Consider the following 24,828-nt stretch of genomic DNA (forward strand, 5'->3'; position numbering starts at 1 on the left):
ATGTATGATGGAAACACTTGAACATCTACTTATTCATTGTTGTACACGTGACAATGATTTGGGCTGATTTTCAGTAAGATTTTAAAAATACTTTAAATTACTTAAATTTTTACAGTCCCAACTTTTCCATTAATGAACAACATCTCATTATTTTACATAATCTTAGCCAAATTATACACTCACAACATGACATTGTGAAGACATTACCTTCTTGTTTTACGTTGAAACAAACTGATTTAAAACATATATATAAGGAAACCTTCAAAGTTAAACATTTCTAATAAAAAAATAATAAAACTATAAACTTTACAATCACTTTTATGATATATCCAATTTAGACATCTAGGGGAGAAAAGGCATCATAGACTACTTAAGGGTTAGTAGAGGTGCTTTTCAACTGCAGGAACTTTCCCCAGGAACTAGGAACTTTTAGAGGAGCCATGTGCTTTTCAACTACAGGACCAGGATTTAAATTTAGTTCTGAGGAAGTTTATCTCACTCTGAAATGCCCCTGCTTTGGGGTAGTGCTTTGCAAAGGTCCAGAAACTATTGGGGGTGGGGTCGATCACTGCAATGGCTTTTAAAGGTGTTTTTTGACCGCAGGAACTTTACCCCAGAGCTACATGCTTTTCGACCGGCAGAACCAGGGTCTATATTTAGTTAAGGGGTAGGGTCGCTGTTTAAACCAAAACACCGGCCGATCTCTGCCACGGCTTTTTGAGTTCAAAAGGATTTTAAAGGCGTGTTGAAACGTCTTTGCTACTCGCACTTATCTCCTCTCACGTGTTGATTCAGTGAATCCATCTGTGATGAAATATAGCACCATCTAAAACAGACCAGCTGAGTCTCTTCATGCTAACAGGCTAACTGTTGTGTTGCTCATAATGATACCTGCCTGTCCGTCTGCTTCTATGGTGTCATCTGTGATGAATGGCATTCCTCTTTGTTTTACTGCCCTCTACTGGTCTGGTGGTGTAGTGCATTTACTTTTTTTTCTCCATACTTCACTGGCATGATTTGCACAATCTACCCGGGGCTTCAGCCCGCAGTCGAAACGCAGACAACAACACGCCACAGGAACCATTTAGTTCAGGGAAGAGTAGTTCCTGGGACTACAATTTCCTGTCCAAAGCACCTTTAGTAATCAAATGTAATTGTTGCCTTACAGTCCGCATTGTGTAAACTCCACAAACACTGACACGTTCAGCTGAAGGTCTCCAGTTTACAGGGTCACTTTTAAAAGTGTAACACCGGGAGAGACGCATTCACAGTGGGCTGAGAGAAGACTACTGTTACAAGCTGCTAAATCAAGAGAATCACAGCTTCTTCTTTTGAAAAGTACACACACATACAAAAAAGATAGAACAAATCAAAACTAATGAAAGAAAGAGAAATCAAGAGAATCACAGATGTGTGTGATGTTATTGTGGACGGCGGGCAGGATAAAAACACTGCGGTTAATCTACCCATCAGACACGTTCAGCATTGCAGGCCCCGCCCCCCGAAAGTCCCGGGACATTTGAAAAGTACTACCCCCCTAGCAGGGACTTTTCAGGGGGGAGATTAACTACCCCTGAACTAAATTTAGACCCTGGTTCCTCTGGTCGAAATGCACGTAGTTCTGGGGCAATGTTCCTGCAGGTGAAAAACACCTAGTACTGACTGTAGTTAGTCAGTATGGATACGGATATTTACCTGACCCTTGTGGCACTGAGTCCTGCTCTCCATGCTCACAGACCGCAAGCATTGAGAGCAGGACCTCCCCACGCCCATCAGGGGAACACACACACGGAGACAGAGAGAAAGCTATCCTCCTGTAAATGTATGGATTCAGATGTGACGTCTCCTCTCGAACAACACTTTTAAAAGCATCTGTTTGTGTTGATGTCCTTCAGTACCACAATGGTTTGATCGTTCTGATATGCTCTCATTAAAACTCTCCTCGCGCCGCTGTGAGAACAGGAGCGCTGTTGAAAGTACTTCAAAACACAGGCTGAGCATTTGGGACAACTTTATAAAACATACAGCTGATGAAGCCAACAGGGTTAATACATACAGAGCAGAGAAACATAAACAGAGTGTCTGTGTGTGTGTGCACTGACAGAGCAAAGGTGTGTGTGCATGTGTGTGTTTCAAAGGCAACTGAAGGGCAGCCCTGTGAGCTAGTGAGCTAGTGAACAACCACTTAGATAAGGTGAGGGATTATTATGATTATCAGTGGTCAGATAATAGAGGCCCTACACATGTAAAACTGAATGACCCCTCCCTCAGGTTTGAGTGGACTCCAGAGTATTTGAACTAGGCCGCTGTACTCCATAGTTTGGGAAAGGCTATGACCTGTATGTGTGTCATTCAGAAATATAACTTCTTACTCAACTGACGATCACAGATACACACAGATTGTATTTATTGTTGTTTGAGATGTAACATCATTTGAACTGTGATTAAACTAAACAGACGGCTACCACTGATGAGTCATCCTAAAGCGACCTCCTCTTCAGCCTTACTCATTGTGGTTGTTTCGTGTGCAAAGACAACAAATGTCATCATGATCAAATAAAAGGGAAACACAACAAAATAAACAGAAGAAAGGATCAGATAAGGGACAAAGAGGTAGGCCTCCTGTCGGCCGTTAGCCTGGATAAGGGGTCATAGTTGAGGGCTGGGGGGTGAAGGGTAATGGTTTAGAACTGTTGCCCTTACTCCACGTTTCACCGTCTCCTAATCGGCTCCAGCCCTGACGTCAACATGTTTGGGCACGTCTGATTTGCCCTCCAGGATGTCCTGAATCTGGTTTAGCACCTTTTCATGGAACACTATATCCAGATGGGCGAGCCCTCGGTACTCAGTGACATGTATGGGCTTCTCCTGCTGCCCCGCCCACCGCTTACAGAGACTCATGCTGAAGCTGTCCACTGTGTCATCCCCGTCGGCATACACAAAGTCTATGGGGTCCACGTTGGGGAAATCCGCGTCGTAAATATATGTGACCGGAGTTGGGATTCCCACGCCGTACATACACCACACCTCCACACCCGGAGCGAGGAGATCACTGGTGAGGTTCCTGGTGTCCTCCCACATGTGCCTTTATTAGGAACAAGAGAAGAAGAAGATGCGGTGAAACAGAGCTGTACATGAAACGCAATGTGAAAGCCAAGTGGCAACATCCGGTCTCAAAATATGAAGCCCATGCCTCTTGCTCCCTCAACATCCTCCTCCTCCTCAACCTCAATTGACACAACTGATCACTCCATCCTCCTCAGTCGCCTGCACTCATGCATTGGAATAACTGGTTCAGCACTCTCCTGGTTCAGCTCCTATCTCTCCGACAGACTCCAATACATCTCCATCAAAAACAACAAGTCCCGTACCACCCCCGTCACACATGGTGTCCCCCAAGGCTCGGTGCTTGGTCCCCTTCTGTTCATCCTGTACATGCTCCCCCTCGGTCACATCATACACCACCATGGACTTCAATTTCACTGTGACGACACCCAGCTCTACATCTCCACAAAAACCATCACTCCTGCCATCGTCTCCACCCTCACAAACTGCCTCACTGACCTCAAACTTTGGATGAGAGACAATTTCCTAAAACTCAACTGCAATAAATCTGAAATCATTCTCATCGGCCCCAAATCCCTCCTCCCCTCCACCCAGAACTTCTCACTATGCATCGACAACCACACAGTCACACCCTCCCCAGTAGTCCGTAACCTTGGCATCATCCTCGACCCCACCCTCTCCTTCAAACCTCACATCAGAAACATCACCAAAGTATCCTTTTTTCATCTCCGCAACGTTGCACGGCTCAGATCCTCTCTCTCCTCCTCTCCTGCAGAAACCCTCCTCCACGCCTTCATAACCTCCAGTCCGGACTATTGCAACAGCATTCTCTACGGCCTCCCCTCCACCGACCTTAAAAAACACAGACCCACTCCCGCTCCAGAGCCCACATCACACCCATCCTTCAGCACCTCCACTGGCTCCCCATTCAGCACCGAATCCACTTCAAGATCCTGCTCATCACCTACAAAGCCCTCAGTAACCTCGCCCCCTCTTACCTGACCGACCTCCTCAAACGCCACTCCCCATCTCGCCGCCTCAGATCATCAGATGCCAACCTCCTGTCTCCTATCACCAAGTCCAAGCACCGCACCTTGGGGGACAGAGCCTTTGCCATCATTGCCCCCACTCTCTGGAACTCTCTCCCTCCACACATCCGCAACTCTGACTCTCTCCTCTCATTTAAGAACCAACTCAAGTCCTACCTGTTCCAAAAAGCATACCACACATGACCTCTCCCCCCGCACCACCTCTGTCCCTGTTTTGTTTTATTTATGTTTTATTTTTTGAGTTTTCATCGTATGTAAAGCGTCTTTGAGTACTAAGAAAAGCGCTATATAAATTCTATGAGTTATTATTATTATTTTATGTGGGAGTGTTATAAACTGCAGTTCAGCGAGTGTCCACGAGAGGCAGTCTGCAGAAACAGTGGAAACCACATAGACACCCATTCAAAGAAGACAATCTTTACAGCAGAAATAAACATGTTTACAGCCTGGTTCAAAAACAGCTTGGGTCTACGTAGCTCATTTCTCTATCAGCACACACTGTACGGGGTGAATTTATTTATAACACAACGGTTCAGAAGATATTAAGATTATGAGTTTTGGCCCAAATAAGGACATGACTGACTTGACTGCTGGACGGGAACACATAGCTGTTGGCTAGGAGGTTCAAACCCCGCCTCTTTACCTCACACTACATTGGGTTGAGTTCAGCATTTCCTGCTGCCGACGATTGGCTTCAAAACAGCGCTCAAGGAACAGGTGGGTGACGTCACAGATACTACATCTATTATTTATACAGGCTATGGTAGGATTCTGTCCAGCAATATTATAAACCTTTAGGTTAGAGATCTCTACAAAGAAAGTTAAACCATGAGTGGTGGTGATGATAGCAGCAGGGTTCAAAGTTGTGACATTAGTTTCTTTTTAAAGGTGTGTGAACCACAGAGCTCAGAGAAGAAGGAGAGCTGAATGAGGACAGTTTCATGTTGAATCCACCACAACAGGCAGAGAAGAATCCATCACCATGGAACGATCATTGACGAGGAATCACTGGGACTATTTTTAAAAACTGTAAACATAAATCATTTAAATCAATGAAATCATCTTTAATCAAAGTTTTTAACAACGTGTTTCTATCTTAAGTTAGTAACCAAGTAATAAGCGGGATAACCATTAGATATCAAAGTGTTCAGAGTCAATTACATTGCTCCATAGTATAATGCTTAATCTGATAGGTACCAGCCGTCCTCGTAGTTGATGTCCGTGAACAGGCGCTGGTAGTCCTGGTGAGTATAGTTAAAGGTGGGTGTGGAGATGAACACGTGGTCCTTTGGCCACACCTCCTCCGACGGCAGCATCCAGGGATTGGTTGTTGTCATCCTCTGCTCCTCCCGTATCTTGATGTTGGAAATCATTGGGATGCCATCATTCTCCCCTGCAGGCGCAGCAAACACAGATACGAGAGGTGTTAATCACTGTTACAGGAACAATATCTTTTAGATGATTTTATTGGTTTTTAAATCTCTTAAAGGTAACATATCATGCAAAATGGACTTTTTAATGGTTCTCTACCTGAAATATGTTTCCCTGGCATGTCTACAAACCCCCCGAGAATGAAAAAAATCCATTCTGCCCCTGTTCTGATTTCTCCACCTTTCTGTAAATGTGTGTGAAACGAGCCGTTTCAGACTTCAGTGTTTTTGTTACGTCACAACAATATCCGGTCTGTCACGGAGTCAGAGCTCGGAGCTTGTTCAGCCCATAGACTGTATAAAATAATACTGAATCCCTCCTCTGTTTTTCATTACCTGCACAAATGTGTGCTAACAAGGAGCTTAGGAGGGAGGCATGCTAGTTGTAGGCTGTCTTAATAAACACAAAGGTCGGTTTTACTCCCCACGTCTGCAGATTTGAAGATCTAGTGGATGATTTTTATTTATCATGGATAAATGCTAGCACTAGTTAGCATAGCTACATAGCTACATGTCGTAGCTGTAGCTGTGTACCAAGACACACGTCGACATACTGACAAATAAAACAACAAGAAACACTAAATCTGTGACCAATCCTTCAGAAAAGGTCCCGCTGCCTTTCTGGCAGAGGTCGGTTTTACTCCCCACGTCTGCAGATTTGAAGATCTAGTGGATGATTTTTATTTGTCATGGATAAGTGCTAGCGCTAATTAGCATAGCCACATAGCTACATGTGCATAGCTGTAGCTGTAGCTGTGTACCAAGACACACGTCGACATACTGACAAATAAAACAACAAGAAACACTAAATCTGTGACCAATCCTTCAGAAAGGTCCTGATGTAGAGGTCGGTTTTACTCCACACGTCTGCAGATTTGAAGATCTAGTGGATGATTTTTATTTATCATGGATAAGTGCTAGCGCTAGTTAGCATAGCCACATAGCTACATGTTCGTTGACATACTGATAAATAAAACAACAAGAAACACTAAATCTGTGACCAATCCTTCAGAAAGGTCCTGCTGCAGGTGCCGCTCCGTCAGGATCAGATTCTGGATCAGATTCAGAGGGTTGAAGTAACGTGATCTCTGAGCAGCCGTGTATATTCAGCCAACATGTAAACATTAGATCAACGTGCTGGACAGCCGAGGCACATCCACTTCCTGAGGGGGCGTGGTCAGAGAGAAAACAGACTGTTCTGAGGAGGACTGAAGAAGAGGGTTTTTTAGGCAGACCAAAATCTGATTTCAAAGTGTTTTTTTGAGCATAAACTTTAAAGACATGTTTTGGGGACCTCTTAGACCAATATATATTGATGAAAAAAGCGTGATATGTCACCTTTAATGGTCTTGCTCCTTCTTATTTATCAGATTTGCTTTTATCATATGAGCCAGTGAGAGCCCTCAGGTCTTCAGGTAGTGGACTTTTAATGGTACCAAAAGCTAGAACAAAGACTCACAGTGAGGCAGCTTTTTATCATCACAGCCCTTAGGTCTGTGGAACACCCTACCTGAAGATCTGAGGGCTGCACAGAGCATCAACATTTTTAAAAGCAAACTCAAGACCGACCTTTTTAGTCTCACTTTAACTGAGTTTGATTCTTAGAACAGTTTTATTTCACCTTACTTACTTACTTACTTTATTTATTTATTTATGTATTATCTAGTTCAAATTTTTGTCACTTTTATTCTATTTATTTTATTTATTTATTCTAAGTATAGCATCTTATTTTCTTTTAATGGTTTAGTATTTTAGTGTTTTATTATCTTAGAAATGTATTTTATTTTGGTGAGTTTAATTTCCTGTGTTGAGTTTTAACATCTAATTTTTTCTCCAGTGTTTGCTCATTAAGATATGATGGGAGTGTTTCTTCAGTTCGTTCAGAAACTTCTTTTTTATTTATTTATTTTATTTTACTTTCATTGTTTTATTATTATTTTTGTATATATTGTGTTCTTAACCTTAGGATTGCAGGATGGGTTTGGGGTCAGGCTTTTTAAATAAAGTCTGACTGATATGTGGTTTTATAGGACATGCATGGTTTAATAGATCAAAGACTAAATACAGAATCAAACCTCAATATGATTCATAATAACAAAGATTACACTAAATATAAAAATACTATAAACCAATACCCTTTTAATTCTACTGACAGAGCCAGGTGCATCTTCTGTTGTATTCAGCCATTCTCCCTACACTTTGTCATTACCTGATGCCAGGACTCTAAGTGGTTTAACAGCGCCCCCCCATGGGGCTCCGAGGGAAATGAAGCCCTTGATGTACTTGTCCTTCCAGGCCTGAGGCTTGTGGTTGAGGAAGTAGAGGACATAGTGGCAGCCCATACTGTGAGCCAGCAGGTAAACAGGCTTCTCATACTGTGCGAACATCTCTTCCACCAGCCCCTGCAGCTTTATGAAGTATTCTGTGTTCTCGTCTGTCAGAGGAGGGAGGAGAAAAGACGTTAACAAGTGCATACAAGTGTTCATTCGTTCCCCTTCATCATCATAATAACACAGAGATGTTTTAGAGTTTGATGTGTATGTAGTCAGCTCTTAAATACTAACAAAATATCAAGTTCTGACTATATCACCAAAACAGCTTTGTATCATTTAAAGAACATTTCTAGAGTGAGGCTGTTTCTCTCTCTGAGTAACACAGAGAGACTAATGCACACTTTTATTACCAGCAGGCTTGACTACTGTAACGCTCTCCTTCCTGGTCTACAAAGAACACAATAAACAAACTGCAGTTAATACAAAATACAGCAGCAGGAGTTTTAATGAAGACCAGAAGGAGAGCTCACATTACGCCTGTTTTAAAATCTTTACACTGGCTGCTTGTTTCTTTTCATATTGACTTTAAAATTATTTTACTAGTTTTTAAGGCGCTGCATGGCCTCACACCAGACTACATCTCAGAGATGCTTTTAGTGTCTGAACCAGGAAGGCCTCTCAGATCCTCCGGCTCCTCTCTTTTAGCTGTTCCTCAGAGGAGAACAGAAACTTTCAGTGACGCTGCTTTCAGACATGACGCGCCTGCAGGAGGATCTGAGAGGAGCTGATAGAGATATTCAGACTTTTAAACTTAAACTAAAAACACATTTATTCAGTCTGGATTTTTTTTTTTTTTTTTACTTTTTATTTATATATTTCTTTCAATTGACACACAACAAGCACACATACAGGAGATGTGTTCCCTTTACACTTAATCTTATTGTATGAATTTTAACTGTTATCTTATTTTACTTTTATTTATCTATTTATTTATTTTTATTTATCTACTCAGTTTTATTGATATTTTAACCTTAATTTTATTTTCAACTCTTATCCTTACTCTTTTTTTAAAATGTATTTATTTTAACTATTGATATTCTTAATATTAATTTGATGCTTTAACTTATTTTAATTACACACATTTTATTGTTGCTGGTGCGCATTAGTCTCTATTTTAAAATCCTTTTTTGTTTTTTAATTCACTACCGTTCAAAAGTTTTATTTATCAAATGAGTTACAAATGAATAGAAAATATAGTCAAGACATTGAGAATGTTAGAAATAATGATTTTTAGTTGAAATAATAATTTTGTCCTTCAAACTTTGCTTTCATCAAAGAATGCTCCCTTTGCAGCAATTACAACATTGCAGACCTTTGGCATTCTAGCTGTTTATTTGTTGAGGTAATCTGAAGAAATGTCACCCCACGCTTCCTGAAGCACCTCCCACAAGTTGGATTGGCTTGATGGACACTTCTTGCGTACCATACGGTCAAGCTGCTCCCACAACAGCTCAATGGGGTTGAGATCTGGTGACTGCACTGTCCACTCCATTACAGACAGAATACCAGCTGCCTGCTTCTTCCCTAAATAGTTCTTGCATAATCTGGAAGTGTGCTTTGGGTCATTGTCCTGTTGTAGGAGGAAATTGGCTCCAATCAAGCACTGTCCACAGGGTATGGCATGGCGTTGCAAAATTGAGTGATAGCCTTCATTATTCAAAATCCCTTTTATTTTTTACAAATCTCACTTTACCTGCACCAAAGCAGCCCCAGACCATCACATGACCTCCACCATGCTTAACAGATGGTGTCAGGCACTCTTCCAGCATCTTTTCACTTGTTCTGTATCTCACTAATGTTCTTCTATGTGATCCAAACACCTCAAACTTTGATTCGTCTGTCCATAACACTTTTTTCCAATCTTCCTCTGTCCAATGTCTGTGTTCTTCTGCCCATATTAATCTTTTCCTTTTATTGGCCAGTCTCAGATATGGCTTTTTCTTTGCCACTCTGCCTAGAAGGCCAGCATCCCGGAGTCGCCTCTTCACTGTAGACGTTGACACTGGCGTTTTGCGGGTACCATTTAATGAAGCTGCCAGTTCAGGACCTGTGAGGTGTCTATTTCTCAAACTAGAGACTCTACTGTACTTGTCTTCTTGTTCAGTTGTGCACCGGGGCCTCCCACTTCTCTTTCTACTCTGGTTAGAGCCTGTTTGTGCTGTTCTCTGAAGGGAGTAGTACACATCGTTGTAGGAAATCTTCAGTTTCTTGGAAATTTCTCGCATGGAATATCCTTCATTTCTAAGAACAAGAATAGACTGTGGAGTTTCATATGAAAGTTCTCTTTTTCTGGCCATTCTGAGAGTATAATCAAACCCACAAATGTGATGCTCCAGATACTCAACTAGCTCAAAGAAAGGCCAGTTTTACAGCTTCTCTAACCAGCAAAACCCTTTTCAGCTGTGCTAACGTAACTGCACAAGGGTTTTCAAGATGTTTCTAATCATCCATTAGCTTTCTAACACGATTAGCAAACACAATGTACCATTAGAACACTGGAGTGATGGTTGCTGGAAATGAGCCTCTATACACCTATGTAGATATTCCATTAAAAACCAGACGTTTGCAGCTAGAATAGTCATTTACCACATTAACAATGTATAGAGTGTATTTCTGATTCATTTAATGTTCTCTTCATTGAAAAAAAACAGTGCTTTTCTTTCAAAAATAAGGACATTTCTAAGTGACCCCAAACTTTTGAACGGTAGTGTATGTCTTGCCATTATTTTATTTCTGCTTCTTTCTTGTTTTGAGTCTCTGTAAAGCACATTGGGTTGCATTTGATTTGTATTAAAGGTAAAATATAAATTAAGTTTAATTGATTCATTGATATATCGCTGATATGAAACACTACATCTGCAGAGTTGTATTTCCTGACACCTTCACTCCTGTCTGTGAGTCTGTTATTCACTCTCTTTATATAGACTCTTCACCTGCTCCAAAACACTCCACTATGTGAACTTATAGGAAGTATGCAAAGAGATCAGACTTCTTCTTAAAAGCTTCTCTGCACTGGCTCCCCATGAATAGAGAGGAAGAGAATTCAACCCCTTACTCTAATTTGCAAAGCTCTTCTCCTTCTTAATATTATTTTGGGACTTTGTATGCAGAGAAGATTTGTTGACATCCAACATCACACCCATCCTACAATCACTTCACTGCCTCCTGGTTTCACTCTGGATGGAATACAAAATCTCTCTGCTGACACATCAGTGCATTCATGGAACACCGCCCCCTACCTGAAAGAACTGCTGACCCAACAGACCACTACAAGATCTCTCTGCTCTGCCAACACAAAGCGCCTCCACTGCCCATGAAACAAAACTCCTCACTATGGGGGACCGGGCCTTCTGCTGCCCCGCGTCTGTGGAATGTCCTTCCTGACAGTCTGAGAGCACCACAGACCACTGACTCCTTTAGAAAGGGACTAAAGACTTTTCTTTTCTGGAGGGCATTTCCCTAGTTTTGGATTTTATTGTATTTACTGCACTGTGTTTTTAAAAGTGGGCTGTTTGAAGTTTTAACTCTTTGGATTTGTTCTCATGGTCTGTTTTTAACCCTGTTTTTTTTACCTTTGCTGTTTTCATGATGTTTCTTGTAGCACTTTGAGATTTGCTCTAAATGTAAAGTGCATTATAAATAAAATGTGTTCTTCTCATTCTTCTTCTTCTTTTTTTATGATTATCATGATTATTATTATCATTATAATCATTATTATTATTATAATTATTATTACTATTTATTATGATTATCATGATTATTATTATTATTAATCTATTATTATTATTATTATTATTATTATTATTATTATTATTATTACTATTATAACTGTTATTATTATTATTATTATTATTATTATTATTATTATTATTATTATTATTATTATAACTGTTATTATTATTATTATTATTATTATTATTATTATTGGTAGTAGTAGTAGTAGTAGTAGTAGTAGTAGTAGTAGTAGTAGTATAAGTATCATTAATATGATTTAGTGCTTTAAAAAAATTATTGATTGCTAGATATTATACTCCAATGTTGTGTATGTCAAGAGACAACCTGGAATGCAACGGGCCTAAACTTTTCATTCATATCAAAATAAATAAAAAATAACAACATGATGAAAGAACTGAACAAAATAGATAGCAGTGTTAGGGAGCCTTTAATATAACCTGAGAGGCAGACCAGGATATGAGCACTAACTCAAGCCTACAACACTAATGAAATAACAGAGTGTTTTAGATCAACTCTTTGCATAACCAAAACGAAATGCTGTCATTGTGCCGCCACTTCAAATGTTCCATGGTTCAGTAATTTGTCATGTGAGAGAACCGTGTTCCAGTTTGGTGCATTCATCTCCAGCACTTCAGCAATTACAACATTCACATTCGATTTTGTTAAAGGCTTCATATTTCTTATATAAAGTAATGATAAAAATGTAATAAATCTTGTTAAATGTTAACGACTGTTTCTCTGATGCTCTGCAGCAGACGCATCATGTCTAAGGCTGCTGAGATATGAGCCAACACTTCAGCTCAGCTGGTTTGTAGAGGCTGAGCCTGCTTTATGATGAAGAATCCTTTCCTGCTCATTACTCATGCTAAACTAGGAGAACTGTCAGAGAGATGATGTTTGAACATGTGTTTGTGAGGGTGCTCGATTAGCTGTGTGTCTTACTTGGAGCTAGCCTCCAGTCGTATGGTGCTCCTCGTATTGTCTCATTCCGGGTGTAGCCCACCTGGACCAAATGTTCCACCATCGTGTGAAAATAACCTGTGATCAAAACAGCAGCAGACATGAGTGAACATCTTTAACATAACTTTATACAAAACTGCTAAATCATAAAATGCAATAAGATCATCAGGAATTAAGCTAAGGCCGATAACTTAGTTTGGTTTATATGCTTTATGAACACTTTGCATAATAAGAAGAATAAAAAATAATTATATATATATATGTATATATATATACATATATATATACATATATATATATATTTATGTATATAACAATAGCAATACAAATAATAATACAACTAGGAATATTATTAATGAAAAATTATAAATACATTTCAAAAATTATAACAAAAAGATAATAATAATGATAATAATAATAATAATAATAATAATAATAATAATAATATAATAATAATAATAATAATAATAATAATAATAAAATAATAATAAATAATAATAATAAATAATAATACAATTAAAATAAAACAATAATAGTAGCAATAAATAATAATGATAATTAAGATTATATTAAAAATTATAATTATATGTATTATTATTTATCTATTTACAACAACAATAATAATGATAATGAATAATAATAATACAATATTAGTAATAATAATAATAGTAATAACAACAACAACAACAACAACAACAATAATAATAATAATAATAATATTTTATAAAGCACTTTTCAGAAATAAGAAATAAACTTAAAGACAATGAAAGGGAAATGTGAGGAGGAGAAGGACTAAAAGTAAAAAAAAACTGCAGCAAAAAGATCCACAAAGTGACAGAGATATAAAGGAAGATAAAGGGTTGTGATAAAAGGAAATCTTATAACCTTACAAACAAAGTTGAAAGAATAAAAACAACAAAATATTAAAGATTAAAATGATCACAAGATCATAAATATAAAAAACTGAAAATTTTAAACCTTTCCAGTGATACTGCTGAAAAAGAATACAAATGATCAATGTAAGTATGATTAATGATTAATGTGTGCCTGAGATAGTTTAAACAGCAGTGTTTCTGTCTTACCTGCTAGTTTGTTTGGGTCAAGGAATTCAATGGGATATGTCTGCCCAAATCCTGGCACCCGAACCTGAACTCCCGGTGAGTTGGATGATCGCCGAGACGTTCTGTTGTAAACAAGTCTGGAGCACGCACACAGAAATTCATGTTAGTCAAGCTGGCCAAAGAGCTGCCTGCTCAGACCACATGAGAGAGAAACGAGGAACCAGAACAACAGAACCAAACATCCCTCATTATGGAGAGTAACACTGAATTAACGGAGAGATCACAAACATAAAGAGATGTCATTAGGATAGTACATGAAAGTACAGGCAATGAAGTGAATCAATCATACCTAATGTTATCAATCCAGCAGTCCACACCTATAGGCATGAACATGTTGAGGTCGATCCACAGGGGGAACCAATGATTTGTTTTCTTGTAGCACATCCAGTGGACCAGCGTGGGCTTGTCTAGCTTAGCTTCCAGGCGGTTCCCGAGGTTTCCTGGCACTGGACACAAAACCACACAACTTCACGTTAATGTAAGGGAAGTTCTGGGAGGTTAATCTGCAGGTTATGATTCACAACTAGAGAGTTTTAAAGTTTGCAAAGGTGAGTCTGAGAGGTCACAGGATTTTTGATCGAGTAGAGGACGGCATGTCGGCCACACAAACCAAACCTTAGGTAGTAACAGGTTCTGTAAGGACACCTCTGAACAGCATGTCTGCTGTTTATTAGTTATTTAAGATTCAGGTCAATGTGCCAGAAAAAACAGCGGTACAGTAAAATATGATCAACAGTTTTTTGTATTTGAGAATGCATTAAATGTCATGTAATCTGCATAATTAATATACACTCCAAAGTAATGTTTATTTATCAAATCATTTCATTAGCAATAACATGTTCTGTAACACACCAGAGAAGTTTTCATTTTCAGCACACAAACAGCTGTTAAAGCCGTCATCACAAACTGACGTCGCTTCACGTGACGCTCCGGAAGAGTGGACGTCTCAATTCTCTAAATACAAATCTCCTCTCTCCTCTGGTTTCATTTCCTCGCATCTCTGGTGGGTGGGACTAAGACACGAGGAAGAGACGCGAGGAGGGACGTTTAGAGCTTTGAGAAGCACCCAATGATACCTGCCTGTCCGTCTGCTTCTATGGTGTCATCTGTGATGAATGGCATTTGTCTTTGTTTTACTGCCCTCTACTGGTCTGGTGGTGTAGTGCATTTACTTTTCTTTTCGGCACTGGCCTGATTTGCACAATCTACCCGGGGCTTCAGCCCACGGTCGAAACGCAGACAACAACAGGCCACAGGAACCATTTAGTTCCTGGAAGAGTAGTTCCTGGAAGAGTAGTTCCTGGGACTACAATTTCCTGTCCAAAGCACCTTTAGTAATCAAATGTAATGGTTGCCTTACAGTTGGCAATGTGTAAACTCCACCAACACTGACACGTTCAGCTGAAGGTCTCCAGTTTACAGGGTCACTTTTAAAACCGGAACACCGGGAGAGACGCATTCACGGTGGGCTGAGAGAAGACTACTGTTACAAGCTGCTAAATCAAGAGAATCACAGCTTCTTCTTTTGAAAAGTACACACACATACAAAAAAGATAGAACAAATAAAAACTAATGAAAGAAAGAGAAATCAAGAGAATCACAGATGTGTGTGATGTTATTGTGGACGGAGGGAGGAATAAAAACACTGAGGTTAATCTACCAATCAGACACGTTCAGCATTGCAGGCCTTGCCCCAACGAAAGTTTCAGGACCTTTGAAAAGTACCACCCCCACTAGCAAGGGCTTTTTAGGGGGGAGATTAACTACCCCTGAACTAAATTTAGACCCTGGGTCCACCGGTCGAATCGCATGTAGTTCAGGGATAAAGTTCCTAGTTCAGGGGTAAAGTTCTTGCGTTCGAAAAAACACCTTAAGTTTCTCACATTCTCTGATCCTGATATGTTTAAGGACTGTAGGCCATGTGTGCTCAAGTTGGTTTCAAACTTCCAAGGGTTCCCAAACTTTCAGCCTGCGACCCCCACTGCCCCTCGAAGTGATTAAATGTTGCTTCATACTTCATTTAGCTGGTATGCAGAAAAACACCTAGCTGTGTGCACATGTGTCTGTGTTTCCTGTGCTGTTATGAATCAACCTGCTGCTACTGATGCTTCTGTTCATTAACTGTTAACTAACCTCAGGAGTTGTCTGGAAACACAGACAGGCAGAAAACTAAAGAAACACATTTTTTGCAAAGGTTTTATTTCAAATTTAACAAATATTTTTACAAAAAAGGGTCAAATATAATAAAAAGGAATATATATATATATTAATTCTGGAAGATATTGTGCAACCCTTGGGAACCCCTGCCTTAAACAATAGAGGAGCTTAATCTCTGCAGAGCATCCGTATACGATTGTCTAAAAGCTAAAGGAAGATTGCAGGCGATTCTGAAAACCTGAAGCTCAAGTATCAACAGCTTGATTCCAAACGGCTAAAGCACCATCCAATGGTCTCACTGTAATAATCTAAATCAAGGTTTTTCAAATCTCTGATCACACACTGCATCCTCTATCACACTCTGTTCACCTCAAAAAGTCTGACTTATGTTGCACCTGTGCAAACTCAACTGGAAGATCTCTTCAATCATGTCTCAGAGATTTATTTTTCTTTGTGGTGATACTTTGGGGAAATTTCACAGTGTTCTTAACACTATGTAAGATGGGTAAGATTTGTGTGTACATGTAGTAAGGTAGTGCAAATACTAAATCACAATAAAACTACTATTGTGAATGAATCAGATCAATGTTTATTTGATGACCTGTAAGACATCAGCCCATAATAACTGTGTGTATTGTTTCTGTGGAAGGAATATGAAGTGAGAATAGAAAACTTGGTTTTGAGTGTTTTTCAAGGGATTCAAGGAGTTTTGTCAAAGTAGTCAAGTCTATTTAAGTATTTTATTTAAAGGGGACATATCATGCTTTTTTCATCAATATATATTGGTCTAAGAGGTCCCCAAAACATGTCTTTAAAGTTTATGTTCAAAAAAACACTTTGAAATCAGATTTTGGTCTGCCTGAAAAGTCCTCTTCTTCATTCCTCATCAGAACACTCTGTTTTCTCTCTGACCACGCCCCCTCAGGAAGTGGATGTGCCTCGGCTCTCCAGCACGTTGATCTAATGTTTACATGTTGGCTGAATATACACGACTGCTCACAGATCACGTTACTTCAACCCTCTGAATCTGATCCAGAATCTGATCCTGACGGAGAGGCGCCTGTAGCAGGACCTTTCTGAACCATTGGTCACAGATTTAGTGTTTCTTGTTTTTTTATTTATCAGTATGTAGACGTGTGTCTTGGTACACAGCTACGAACATGTAGCTATGTGGCTATGCTAACTAGCACTAGCACTTATCCATGATCAATAAAGATCATCCACTAGATCTTCAAATCCGCAGACGTGGGGAGTAAAACCGACATCTACCAGAAAGGCAGCAGGACCTTTTCTGAAGGATTGGTCACAGATTTAGTGTTTCTTGTTGTTTTATTTGTCAGTATGTAGACGTGTGTCTTGGTACACAGCTACAGCTAGGACATGTAGCTATGTAGCTATGCTAACTAGCGCTAGCACTTATCCATGATAAATAAAAATCATCCACTAGATCTTCAAATCTGCAGACGTGGGGAGTAAAACCGACCTTTGTGTTTATTAAGACAGCCTACAACTAGCATGCCTCCCTCCTAAGCTCCTTGTTAGCACATATTTGTGCAGGTAATGAAAAACAGAGGAGGGATTCAGTATTATTTTATACAGTCTATGGGCTGAACAAGCTCCGAGCTCTGACTCCGTGACAGACCGGATATTGTTGTTACGTAACAAAAACACTGAAGTCTGAAACGGCTCGTTTCAGCACACATTTATAGAAAGGTGTAGAAATCAGAACAGGGGCAGAATGGATTCTTTTCATTCTCGGGGGGTTTGTAGACATGCCAGGGAAACATATTTCAGGTAAAGAACCATTAAAAAGTCTTTGCATGATATGTCACCTTTAAATGTTTAGTGTGAATAAATGGGAATATTAACGACATCCAGTGGTCAGATTCTGGAATGAACCCTTCACATCACCTAAGCGACTGTGGCCTTTGAGGACCAGAAGCTCTCCTGAAAATGGCAATTAGTTATCTGACGATGTCGTGTTACCTTCAAACTGAAAGACTAAAAGACATTATTAAACGTTAAAAGCTGACTGAAACGTTTCTATGGCGTTAGATTTGTGTCAAAACGGGCGAGCTCGTAAAAACATATACACGTGCAGATAATAATATTTCACACGCGCAGATATGAACTCCTCGCGAGGAAATTCAACAAACGAGAGGTATTTAGGCAGCTGCGAGCGTGCATAAAAGCACAGGGACAGAGGTGGGGAATGACACTTGCTTGTGAATAACAATTCGCACGAGCACAAATCAGCTCTGTGCGGAAAGTTTCTGTCCCATAGACTGTAAATAAAAATGGACAGCGTTGCTCCGCCTCTTCACGTTGTATGGTTCTGAAGCCAAAAAATCCCCCTCCTGGGCGCCGCCATTGTGCAGCCAGAGCCTGTAAAGCCACTGTAATAAGCTCCGCCCTACAGCGTGACTTCACAAGTCGCTGTGTGTCCTTTGAAGTTTCACTCCACGGCAGCTGTGAATCAAAGGAAACCCGGAAGTAAAACCCCGTTTTTTAAACTCTAATAACTAACGAAGAAGAAACTTTTCAGGAAAAAGAGGCCTTGAACACAAAACAGTCAAATACTAACTACATATCACCACAGCATACGAATGTGAGAAGCATTCGTACGATGTGTATTTATTTTTTAAAGTTTGACTGCGGGGAGACGGATTTTTTTGACCTATACTGCAGCCAGCCACCAGGGGGCAGTCACACTGCTGAAAGCCTCACCACCAGCCACCGGAACCTCTCCCTTGTTCTGCCCACGAGAGCGCAGCGAGGCCAGAGCGAGGCATACGCACGCACGCGCGCAGGCACTGCTCTGCTCTGGAAGCTGAATTCTGCTCGCGTGAGTCAAACTACTTTTGACACATTGGAGGCGGAGACCAAGTGACGCACTGACCCTCTGATGATTGGTCAGCTTTCAACTTGACCACACCCACATGACATCTGAACCTGAACCGTGATTGGCAGCTGTCACACAAGCCAGCCAAGGAGCATCTTCGCTGGGAGTATGGTCCATGGAACTCATGTTGTAATCACATTAGTCGGCTAAAAACTTAAAATATATTGTTTTGATTAAAATTTTGAATTAACGGCTGTTAAGGTTGAAGTGAGATACAATATTTTAAACTAAGATCAGATATTATTTAGCTCCAAGTAGCGATCAAAACAATATATTTCAAGTTTTTAGCCGACTAATGTGCTTACAACATGAGTTCCGTGGGCCGTACTCCCAGCGAACATGCAGCCTTGCAGCCTGGCTGGCTTGTGTGGGTGACAGCTGCCAATCACAGTTAAGGTTCAGAGGTCATGTGGGTGTGGTCAAGTTGAAAGCTGACCAATCATCAGAGGGTCAGTGCGTTACTTGGTCTCCGCCTCCAATATGTCAAAAATACATATATCTGTTCTGAGCAAGCGACAACCTCCGGCAGCGAGAATTGAAGCAAATGCAGAAGTGTTAAAAACTGCAGTTCATCGAGTGTCCACTTGAGGCTGGCTCTGGAAGTACGGGAAACCACATACACACCCATTCAAAGAAGCTGATCTTTACAGCAGAAATAAACATGTTTACAGCCTGGTTCAAAAAATGAATGTAGTCTGGATAGATCATTTCTCACACACACTGTATGGGGGGTGAATTTATTCATAACGCAGCAATTTCAAAGATATTAAGATTATGAGTTTTCCATTATGAGAGGCACAGTTCACTTGATTGACAGGTGGGAACACTGTAGCTGTTGGCGAGGAGGCTCAAAGCCCGCCTCCATATCTCACACTAGCTCGACAGCAGTTAGGTTACGTTCAGCATTTCCAATATGGCCGCCGCTGCCGGTTGGCCTCAAAACAGCTCTCAGAAAAAGATGGGTGATGTCACGAATACCACGTCCATTCATTATACAGACTATGGTTCTGTGCTGCCGTAGAAACATGATAGAGGTTCATGATGGCAGCCTCCGTGAGGAGACCCGCTCCTTATGTAAATAAACATACTTATTCTCAGTTTTATCTAGGTTATTAAACACTCATTTTAACATACCTATAAATATTACATCCCATTTCAACCAATTCTGTTCTGCTTAAAGCTGCTAACTTCTACACACTGCACCTTTAAGAGTTTTGATAAACTGAACCAAACAAAAACTGAACTAAACTTTATTGTGACTGCTTTGTAAAACAGTGTTTTTATCCTGAGCACAGATAAAAGATAAAGTGTTTCATGAATCAGACGTTTTGTGGATGTATTTTGAAAAACTGGCTTTTGTGTTTAAAGTTTAGAGAAAAAAAGAGGAAGATTTCAAGAAATGTGTGTTAAAAAATATCTGAGCCTACTACGTATTTGTTTTAATCTGAACCTGAGGGTGTTCCAGCCTGTAGTGGTGACTCACCCTTATCAACTTGTTCAAAAACAAACTCAGAGTCAGACCACTTACAGGGGCAACACCAAAAAAGTCAAGGTCCACTAAATGAGCAGATTATTATACTTCAACAGGTTTCAGCTTACAATCAATGACCTGTGGAGTCCTTGAGTTTTTCCCATCCTGCTCTTCATGTTTCACTTTCTGAAGCTGTTGTTTTGATGCTCTTTGTTTTCATGTATTATCAATATGACCAGTATTATATTTGTATGTTCTGCTTAACACTGATGTTTCTAGGTGGACGAGGGTTCATTAAATGTTACAAGTAGGGATGTAAGGATATATCGCAAGACGGTAAAAATCGATATAAATAATGGTGGATTAAAATCGATTCAACAACATTTGTATTGGGATATTTTTTTTGTGCAGAACAGTAGAAGGCGCTATCTGCATTTCACTCTGCTTGTTCAACATCATGAAGTCTCTTGCTGCTCTCGTCACTCTCTGAGTGGAGGTGTTTTAAGTTTAAAGCATGTTTCAGTATCAGCTGACTGAAGGTGTTGCTCACAGCGGAGACGCTCAGCTTGGGCCTGCAGCTGAGTGACAGGTCTCCACGAGCGCTTTTTTTCTCCTCCGCCGCCGGACTGATTCTGACCCGGTTGCGCCCCCAGCTGACACCTGACCACGTTCACATGTTTATTTTTCTCAATATGAACTAGTAGACAGAAAACTGGACACTGTGAGTCTAAAATCTGATCCTGTTCAGTTGTCCTGTTGCAGTAAATCCACATGTTGTAGTCTGAGTCTTCACTCTATGACCATGCGTCCACAGAGATTATTTATAAGCCTGCTCCTCACGTTGATATTCAGGGTGTTAACATGTTGAACACCTCAATCTGATCCGTAGCTGTTTAATACCGTCAGTTATATACACTGTGTCGTGAAGGAAAACTTGATTCAGCGGGAAAAAACGCATCTGTCATTATTTTTTAAATGGAAAACGTTCACATGTTGTTTAATGATTAAACGATAATTGATCGTTAACATTTCCAATTTAAAAAGATTGACCTTATTTGTTTTAATATTTCATTCTTTAATTTGGGAATCGTTCACTTCACATTTCTTTATTATTGTTCTGAAATTTTCCAACAAAGTATTTTTGTACGCTCATTTTTAGTATTTTTGCAAGTTGCTGAAAAAAAGTGTGCAGTGGTTTTATTTGAGTTACAACACACCTTAAAAATGAAAAAGGATGACTTTGTTTACAAAGAAATATAAGAGATAAAATAAAATAAAAGTTATTTAAATTTTGAGTTCAATCCAGATTTCTTGAAAATCGTTAGAGAATTGTGAGTGAATCGTTTTGTGAACCAAAAATCGGGATTGGAATGGAATCGTGGGTGGAGTGTATCCTTACATCCCTAGTTACAAGTTTTACTGATGAAGTAATATCACCATTTTGCTAAATCCTGAAACACACTTAAATCATTTTTAGATGAACTGGATCCTCTGAGGTCCAGAGCGATTTATTTCTGAGGAATTGGCCTCTAACTTATTTTTAAACAAAAAGTTAAAATCCTCACAACTTTAAATCAAGAGCAGTATTTCCCTGGGAACAATCATTGGCTGTTAAACTATTTCTCATTCTGGTGTTTTGGCAGCTTTATCTCAGTCTGTCTGAATCAATCTACTTTAAAGAAGCCAAAGAACTTCAGCATTAACATGTCATAGTGGATCAAATCTACCTCAAAGCTCTGAAGGTAAAGCTGCTTCTTTGGGTATTAAAAAATAACATTTTAATTGTGGACCCTTTATTGTGTGATAACCAAGATGATCTCTACTACTGAGATAATATCTTAATAACCCACAGCTGGCTCAGTGTTCAATCACAAGCTTTGATTTGACTCACTCCTGTGACTCAGTAGCTGAGGGGCGGAGGAGGGTAAAAGGAACAGGGACATACAGTTTGTCTCTGGACCAAAAAAATTAGCAGGTACGTGTGACCCTTTGTACCTAAAACGCCCTCGTGTGACCCACATAACAGGACACAAACAGCACAATACAGGATCAAATGTACAGAGTGCAACTTACGACCTCACTGATAGCCTGGACATCAATACACAGACAGACAAACAGTTAGTGAGATAGATATACAAAATAGCTGCTGAGCTCTTATTAACCCCTTATCCTCCCTGCACTATCTGTGCAGTGTGCAGACATGTTCTGGTCTAACAGTGGGCTGAGTGTTTGCTCTGTCGTGATTTCATCAAAGTAAATGTTGGTGACATTAAATACTGTGCTAATTCCTTAAAGGTTGGAATGCTTTTTGAAAGTTTGCAAATCCTTTAAACCCTAAATGTGATTAAAAAGTGCAAGAAAACATACCAAATATTGAAACCGGAAATTTTTATTCTTCTATTAAAATATAAATGATCATTTCAAATTTGCAACAAGTAAGTAACATAACTGGGAATGAAAGGACTGAATTAAAAACAGACATGACTCTGTAGTGGAAGTCACTGCATTAAAAACAGACATGACTCTGTAGTGGAAGTCACTGCATTAAAAACAGACATGACTCTGTAGTGTAAGTCACTGCATTAAAAACAGACATGACTCTGTAGTGGAAGTCACTGCATTAAAAACAGACATGACTCTGTAGTGGAAGTCACTGCATTAAAAACAGACATGACTCTTTAGTGGAAGTCACTGCATTAAAAACAGACATGACTCTGTAGTGGAAGTCACTGCATTAAAAACAGACATGACTGTAGTGGAAATCACTGCATTAAAAACAGACATGACTCTAGTGGAAATCACTGCATTAAAAACAGACATGACTCTTTAGTGGAAATCACTGCATTAAAAACAGACATGACTCTGTAGTGGAGGTCACTGCATTAAAAACAGACATGACTCTGTAGTGGAAGTCACTGCATTAAAAACAGACATGACTCTGTAGTGGAAGTCACTGCATTAAAAACAGACATGACTCTGTAGTGGAAGTCACTGCATTAAAAACAGACATGACTCTGTAGTGGAAATCACTGCATTAAAAACAGACATGACTCTTTAGTGGAAGTCACTGCATTAAAAACAGACATGACTCTGTAGTGGAAGTCACTGCATTAAAAACAGACATGACTCTGTAGTGTAAGTCACTGCATTAAAAACAGACATGACTGTAGTGGAAGTCACTGCATTAAAAACAGACATGACTCTGTAGTGGAAGTCACTGCATTAAAAACAGACATGACTCTGTAGTGGAAGTCACTGCATTAAAAGCAGACATGACTCTGTAGTGGAAGTCACTGCATTAAAAACAGACATAACTGTAGTGGAAATCACTGCATTAAAAACAGACATGACTCTTTAGTGGAAGTCACTGCATTAAAAACAGACATGACTCTGTAGTGGAAGTCACTGCATTAAAAACAGACATGACTCTGTAGTGGAAGTCACTGCATTAAAAACAGACATGACTCTTTAGTGGAAGTCACTGCATTAAAAACAGACATGACTCTGTAGTGGAAATCACTGCATTAAAAACAGACATGACTGTAGTGGAAATCACTGCATTAAAAACAGACATGACTGTTGCGGCTGACTGACGATTTATCCAAACCAAAACCGACACGCCGCGGAAGGCTAAGCACGGGAGTTTACCTGTGACGCGCACTCACAGAAACACACATCCACTTCTAATGCTCGTTAATGCTCTTTATTTCTCACGATGCGCAACTTGAACAGATGCTTCATATAATACAAGACAAAGTACACAACGGCAAAACTAATGTGGTGTTAAGCGTAGCGGTCAACAGAAAGTGTCACTCCCGACTCACCCTTCCTCGTTAACAAACCAACAGACTACAGGTGCGTGGAATTACTTGTAACCACCGCGCCCACACCCACAGTGACGTACCCACCACTCAAGTGCCAGCAGAGTGCACACACCCCCCTCACATCAATATACAGCACTTACCAACACGTCACATATAAAACACACACATATGGCTCCTACATTCCGGCCCCTAATTATGCTAAAACACTAATTACACAACAACTAACCTGTAGGAGACAGAAACTGCAACAAAATCAATCAGTTAACAACATTACATTCAAATACAAATCCATCGAGTCCAAAAAACCCCCAAAGACTCTAGCTGGAAGTTTTAGCTGAAGTTCATTACCATGTCCATTTGCGAATGTCCAAGTCAAAAAAAAAACAATAAAGTCCATGTCTGCAAAAAGCTCAAGAGTCAATTCAGATCTTCATGGCTCCTCTGCTTCTTGAAGAAGGCACACCTTAGTGATGGGCCTGTCCAGGCAGCTGGTCTTCGTCTTAACACGAATCTGTCTCACCAGTCCTCTCTTATCAGGAACAGCTTGCACCACTCTTCCAGTGAGCCACGAGTTACGAGGCGCAGACTCATCCACAACGACAACGAGATCTCCAGGGACGAAGTTCCGTCTGGTGCTCTGCCACTTCTGTCGCTCCTGAAGTTGAGGCAAGTACTCCTTGACCCACCGCTTCCAGAACAAATCAGCATCTTCTCATTTAGCCTGTCTTCAGGCTGCCTTTCACCCAAGCCAGACTGAGCGAAAGCTGCTCTCAACCGCTT

At 40.0% G+C, this 24,828-nt stretch overlaps 1 protein-coding gene across 3 annotated transcripts in view; it reads right to left on the reverse strand.

Moving 5' to 3' along the window:
• Window positions 1-1,994: 1,994 nt before the first annotated feature.
• lcat (lecithin-cholesterol acyltransferase) overlaps window positions 1,995-24,828 on the reverse strand; it is a 31,429-nt gene continuing 8,595 nt past the window's right edge. For all 3 annotated transcript variants that reach the window (XM_034684679.1, XM_034684680.1, XM_034684681.1), the window contains exons 2-7: window positions 13,984-14,140; window positions 13,656-13,771; window positions 12,556-12,651; window positions 7,755-7,979; window positions 5,313-5,508; window positions 1,995-3,085 (exon numbers count right to left, since the gene is read on the reverse strand). In XM_034684679.1, the coding sequence (XP_034540570.1) occupies window positions 2,722-3,085; window positions 5,313-5,508; window positions 7,755-7,979; window positions 12,556-12,651; window positions 13,656-13,771; window positions 13,984-14,140 (1,154 nt within the window). In that variant the 3' untranslated portion in view covers window positions 1,995-2,721. The remainder of the gene's footprint in view (window positions 3,086-5,312; window positions 5,509-7,754; window positions 7,980-12,555; window positions 12,652-13,655; window positions 13,772-13,983; window positions 14,141-24,828) is intronic.

Source organism: Notolabrus celidotus, chromosome 6 (genome assembly GCF_009762535.1).
Source record: "Notolabrus celidotus isolate fNotCel1 chromosome 6, fNotCel1.pri, whole genome shotgun sequence".
NCBI lineage: Eukaryota > Metazoa > Chordata > Actinopteri > Labriformes > Labridae > Notolabrus > Notolabrus celidotus.